Consider the following 7,287-nt stretch of genomic DNA (forward strand, 5'->3'; position numbering starts at 1 on the left):
AACTATATAAAACTGTAAAAATATAACTTAAAGACTATATAGACTAAGAGTAAAGAGACTACATTGAAATTTAACAAAAAAAGATAAATATTTATTTAAAAATCCTCAGGTGGTGTAAAAAATAAAAATATAAATCCTCACAAGAACATCTTTAAAAATAATCAAATATTAAGAAAATTATTTATCAGAAATTCAAGAGGAGAGTAATAATAATAATAATAATAATAATAATAATAATAATCTTTCTTTCTTTCTTCCTGTCTGTCTGTCTTCCTGTCTGTCTGTCTTTCTTAGTCCTGTCACACTGCATGTTCAAGTGTGACCACGCCCTCTTGTCTAACTCAGCCCATCCTAGCGCTCGTTATGCGCATGCGCACCACCCCGCTGACGCAGGCTCTTCCTGTTTCTCTCAGGTGGCTCTCTCAGTGTGGAAGTTGGTGTGGAAGTTGTGCGCGAGACGAGCTCCAGACGAGCAGCTTACGGAAGTTCTTCTTTTTCTTTTTTTCTTTTACAGTTTTATTACATTTTTTTTACATTGCGAGGCAAAAGCGTTACCATGGAGACGTGTGGCGTCTCTTTCAGGCGCATTTTATCCTGAAATCAGACGCTTTTTAACTAGCAAAGCTACATTGTGCTAACGTCCAGCTCGCGAACTCGCAACGTCAGAGAGGTGGAGGAGTGACATTTCATTTTGTTTAATTATCATTATCATCTTTATTATTTTTAGTTTTAATAAGAAGTTCAGACCTGCAGTGAGAGTCATCACCCGGTGATGTTCTGCTGGACTTCCACAGCAGGCTGGAGCTCTGAGGAAGCTTCCGCGTGAGATGGACGTGGACGTCACGCGCTCCGTCCTCGAGCTTCACTGACCATCAACCGAGCGGTAAAATGACAGTCTTATTACTTATACTGACCACATTCTGTGTTATTAATTCATGCAGAACCTTTAGATGTTTTCAAAGGATGCAGTGCACTACAGAAGTGGTTCTGTCTCTTAAATGCCATATGGTGGCTTCATGGTTTGTGTCAGTGGAGAACTTCATCTGATCAGCTAGTCCACTGGTATCTCCACAGGCGTCCACGGTGCTGTCCATTCCCACACAGTCCTGCACAGCCGTGTATGGTCATCCTCCCACCACCGTGCTTCACTCTCGCTCTGCTCATCTTCACCAGCTTCACACCAGATCTTTAGAGTCATTAGACTTGTTTATTCTGAGAGTTGTGCCAAGGAGCACAGAGTAGATGAGTGGTGAGCTCACACAGAGAGAGAGAGAGAGAGAGAGAGAGCTTCTACACTCGAGTCATTACTTCAGTGTTGTTTGACGTGGCACAGGGAACTTTTTGCTCTTGTCAACTCTATATGTAATTCTATTTATTTTTTTAATCTATTTATACATTTAATCTGTAATATTTCATCATGTTCTCTCTCCTCTGATGTTGGTTTATTTGTTATAGATATTATTAAGTGTTTACTGTCTGATTATAAAGGCTCTATTCACCGTTTCAAGTCCGTTAGGAAATTGTTTGAACAGGAAACTGTACTGAATAATAAGTGTGTGTGTGTGTGTGTGTTCACAGTAAAGTGTGTGTGTTTATTTTAGTTGGGTTAAGATAATTAACATGTTGCTGTTGACATTAAAAATTATATACAGATTTCACCTGATGATTATACACACACACACACACACACACACACACACACACGGTAGTTCATAAATGAATGAATTTCCAACCAATTGTTTTTAGGGTTCTTAGCATCCAAGGTGTCCGGCGGAAACAAATGAATGTATCATGAAAAAAATGCTGATAAATCGTCCAGGCAAAACATTTAAAAATGTTTAGAAAATGTAAAAATAATAATAATAATTTATTTTTATTTTTAAAAATTTTCGAGTGACATTCAGAAGTTCACAATAAAAAAAAAAAATTGTATTAAATTACAGAACTTTTGGTTGGTTTTAATTAGTAGACACTTTTGTTGCTCGGTTTTAATTAATATTTTTACAATTTTTTAAAATCATCTAAAAAATCGTTAAGGGTCACGCCTACGTTCCTCATTTGAACACATGATCACGGCTTGGATGTGAAGTGTTTATAAATGAATGAATTTCCAATAAATTGTTTTTAGGAATGTTAGCATCCGAGGTGTCTGGCGGAAACAGAGGAACGTAGCATGAAAAAATGATGATAAATCATCCAGGCGAAAAGTTTAAAAAATGTTTTTTTAATTTTATAATATTTAAACAAATTTTCCAGTAACATTCAGAAGTTCACAAACTTCTCAAAAATTTTGGTTTGTTTTTATTAGTACACCCTTTTGTTGCTCAGTTTTAATTAATATTATTTTAAAAAATGATATTTTAATATTAAAAAAAATTATATTTTTTAATATTTTAAAAAAGTAATATTTTAATATTTAATATTTTAATATTTAAAATATTTAAAAAAAAATTAAGAATCATCAAAAAAAAATTTAGGGTCAGGGCTATGTAGCTTGTTTGTCATAATGTTGCGACTTTTATCTCGTAACATCATACAGATAAACATTTATCGAAATATTAGAGCTTTATTCTCAAATTCTTGTATTTTAATTTATTAATCAAAATGAATCGGGGAAATAAACTCCCGAATCCAGAAGACAAATATTTTGTGAGGTGGAGCACCATCAGTAGTGGTGTGTGAGGATCTGAGATGATTGTGGACGTTCCTCTAACCTGCTTGTTTTGCTGTGTGTCAGTCAGCGTGTGGTGAAAATGGTGAAAATGTTCCAGATGAAGGGGCTCTGCTCTCGCTCCTCCTTCTACGTGGGCTTCCTGGTGGGTACGTGTTCTCTGTACGTCATCCTGCAGCAGGCCTGGTACTCACAGATCTTCTACCCACAATCCGATGAGGCGGACCTGAGGAGGCTGGAGGAGGAGCAAAAGAACTGGAAGAAGGAGAAGTCGGCGCTGTTTAACATCAACCACCCGCACCACATCGGTACTCATTAGCGTCCTTAGCGCTTCGTCGCATAGCTTTCTCTTTGTTCAAACTTGGCCCAGAAACTTGGCTCTGGACTTTGACCCAGGTTCTGCTGATCCTCCCACAGTGTAAACATCCTGCTACTAATCTCGTCGACTTGTTTGCTTTTTACCGTCTTCCTGCTTCGCTTCTGTTTCTCTCTTACAAATTCATTACGATTGAGTCGCATCACTGAGGTCCGGGGGCGGAGTCAAGGGTGGAGTTAGAATTTGTACTCATTATTCGTAAACAATCTAAACACATGTTTTTTTTCCCAATTTATGAAAACGAATTAATAGATGATATTTAAATAATTAGTAATAAAGTGTGAGAATAAAACAATAAAATCATTTTTTTATAGAGAAAAGTAATGAGGAAAAAAATGCAATGAAAAATTAATGAAATAAAAGTAACAAACACCTTGTGAAAAATTTACGATAAAATAGTAGCAGGCAGAAATACCGAAAATATTTGCTATAAAATGAATGTACTGGTATATAATAAATAAACTAAAGCTAATCTCAAGCTAGCTGGTTAAGTCATGCTCATGCTAGCTGATTAAGCTAAACTCATGCTAGCTGGTTAGTGTTAGAATCTAGAAACGTTCTATAAACTAAGACGTTTGTTCATTTTGTAACAGTGAAATCGTAATTAATGAGATAAAGTACAGATTTAAAGTTCTAACACGACACTGCATCAGTGTTTACGATGCTTACACACCTGTGTGTGCGTGTGTGTGCGTGTGTGTGCGTGTGTGTGTGTGTGTGTGTGTGTGTGTGTAGGTGAGGACAGCGGCCTGGCGGATTCCCTGTACAAGCGTGTCCGTATCCTGTGTTGGGTGATGACGGGTCCCAGTAACCTGGAGAAGAAAGCTCGTCACGTGAAGGCCACGTGGAGTCGTCACTGTAACATCGTGGTGTTCATGAGCTCGGTGGATGACCCGGACTTCCCCACCGTCGGACTCAACACCAAGGAGGGCCGTGACCAGCTGTACTGGAAAACCATCAAGGCCTTCCACTACGTTATGGAGAAGCACGCCGACGACGCCGACTGGTTCCTCAAAGCTGACGACGACACCTACGTGGTGGTGGACAACCTGCGTTGGGTGCTGGCCAACCACTCGCCGGACGAACCCGTGTACTTCGGACGTCGCTTCAAGCCCTACATCAAACAGGGCTACATGAGCGGCGGCGCCGGATACGTGCTGAGCCGAGAGGCGCTCAAGAGGTTTGTGGAGGGCTTTCGCACCAAAACGTGCACTCACACATCCTCGGTGGAGGACCTCGCCCTGGGACAGTGCATGGAGAAAGTGGGTGTGGTCGCTGGAGATTCCCGGGACACGCTCCAGAGAGAGACATTCCATCCCTTCGTTCCGGATCAGCACCTCACTGCCAAGTTCCCCAAGAGCTTCTGGTACTGGAAGTACTGCTACTACCCCATCGTCGAGGTGAGAATCACACCAGCACAAACACCACACCACACAAACACCAGCACAAACACCACACCACACAAACACCAGCCCAAACACCACACCACACAAACACCACACCAACACAAACACCACACCACACAAACACCAGCACAAACACCACACCACACAAACACCACACCACACAAACACCAGCACAAACACCACACCACACAAACACCAGCACAAACACCACACCACACAAACACCAGCACAAACACCACACCACACAAACACCAGCACAAACACCACACCACACAAACACCAGCACAAACACCACACCACACAAACACCAGCACAAACACCACACCACACAAACACCAGCACAAACACCACACCACACAAACACCAGCACAAACACCACACCAGACCGACACAAACACCACACCACACCACACCAACACAAACACCACACCAACACAAACACCACACCAACACAACCACACCACACCAACACAACCACACCAGCACAAACACCACACCACACAAACACCAGCACAAACACAAACACCACACCAACACAAACACCACACCAACACAACCACACCAGCACAAACACCACACCACACAAACACCAGCACAAACACCACACCACACCAACACAAACACCACACCAACACAAACACCACACCAACACCACACCAACACCAACACCACACCAACACAAACACCACACCAACACAACCACACCACACCAACACAACCACACCAGCACAAACACCACACCACACAAACACCAGCACAAACACCACACCACACCAACACAAACACCACACCAACACAAACACCACACCAACACCACACCAACACCAACACCACACCAACACAAACACCACACCAACACAACCACACCACACCAACACAACCACACCAACACAACCACACCACACCAACACAAACACCACACCAACACAACCACACCACACCAACACAAACACCACACCAACACCACCACACCACACCAACACAAACACCACACCAACACAACCACACCACACCAACACAAACACCACACCAACACAAACACCACACCAACACAAACACCACACCAACACAACCACACCACACCAACACAAACACCACACCAACACCACACCAACACAAACACCACACCAACACAAACACCACACCAACACAACCACACCACACCAACAAACAACCACACACACCACACCAACACAAACACCACACCAACACCACACCACACCAACACCACACCAACACAAACACCACACCAACACAAACACCACACCAACACAACCACACCAACACAACCACACCACACCAACACAAACACCACACCAACAACACAAACACCACACCAACACCACACCACCACAAACACCACACCAACACAAACACCACACCAACACCACACCAACACAAACACCACACCAACACAAACACCAACACCAACACCAACACAAACACCAACACCAACACAAACACCACACCACACCAACACCACACCAACACCACACCAACACCACACAAACACCACACCAACACAAACACCACACCAACACCACACCAACACAAACACCACACCAACACAAACACCACACCAACACAAACACCACACCACACCAACACAAACACCACACCAACACAACCACACCAACACAAACACCACACCAACACAAACACCACACCAACACAAACACCACACCAACACAAACACCACACCAACACAACCACACCACACCAACACAAACACCACACCAACACAACCACACCACACCAACACAAACACCACACCAACACAAACACCACACCAACACAACCACACCACACCAACACAAACACCACACCACACCAACACAAACACCACACCAACACAACCACACCACACCAACACCACACCAACACAAACACCACACCAACACAAACACCACACCAACACAACCACACCACACCAACACAACCACACCACACCAGCACAAACACCACACCACACAAACACCAGCACAAACACCACACCACACCAACACAAACACCACACCAACACAAACACCACACCAACACCACACCAACACCACACCAACACCAACACAAACACCACACCAACACAACCACACCACACCAACACAACCACACCACACCAACACAACCACACCACACCAACACAAACACCACACCAACACAAACACCACACCAACACAAACACCACACCAACACAACCACACCACACCAACACAAACACCACACCAACACAACCACACCACACCAACACAAACACCACACCAACACAAACACCACACCAACACAAACACCACACCAACACAACCACACCACACCAACACAAACACCACACCAACACAACCACACCACACCAACACAAACACCACACCAACACAAACACCACACCAACACAACCACACCACACCAACACAAACACCACACCACACCAACACAAACACCACACCAACACAACCACACCACACCAACACCACACCAACACAAACACCACACCAACACAAACACCACACCAACACAACCACACCACACCAACACAACCACACCACACCAACACAAACACCACACCACACCAACACAAACACCACACCAACACAAACACCACACCAACACAAACACCACACCAACACAACCACACCAACACCACACCAACACAAACACCACACCAACACAAACACCACACCAACACAACCACACCACACCAACACAAACACCACACCAACACCACACCACACCAACACCACACCAACACCACACCACACCAACACCACACCAACACAAACACAAACACCACACCAACACAAACACCACACCAACACCACACCACCACAAACACCACACCA

General features: G+C 43.7%; 1 protein-coding gene across 1 annotated transcript in view; it reads left to right on the forward strand.

Annotated features, from left to right (window-relative positions):
* Positions 1-408: 408 nt before the first annotated feature.
* c1galt1lb (core 1 synthase, glycoprotein-N-acetylgalactosamine 3-beta-galactosyltransferase 1, like b) overlaps positions 409-7,287 on the forward strand; it is a 16,634-nt gene continuing 9,755 nt past the window's right edge. Inside the window, exons 1-3 of the mRNA XM_058403141.1 lie at positions 409-883; positions 2,738-2,979; positions 3,783-4,447. Of these exons, the coding sequence (XP_058259124.1) occupies positions 2,754-2,979; positions 3,783-4,447 (891 nt within the window). The 5' untranslated portion in view covers positions 409-883; positions 2,738-2,753. The remainder of the gene's footprint in view (positions 884-2,737; positions 2,980-3,782; positions 4,448-7,287) is intronic.

Source organism: Hemibagrus wyckioides, linkage group LG11, assembly GCF_019097595.1.
Source record: "Hemibagrus wyckioides isolate EC202008001 linkage group LG11, SWU_Hwy_1.0, whole genome shotgun sequence".
In the NCBI taxonomy this organism is placed as follows: Eukaryota; Metazoa; Chordata; class Actinopteri; order Siluriformes; family Bagridae; genus Hemibagrus; species Hemibagrus wyckioides.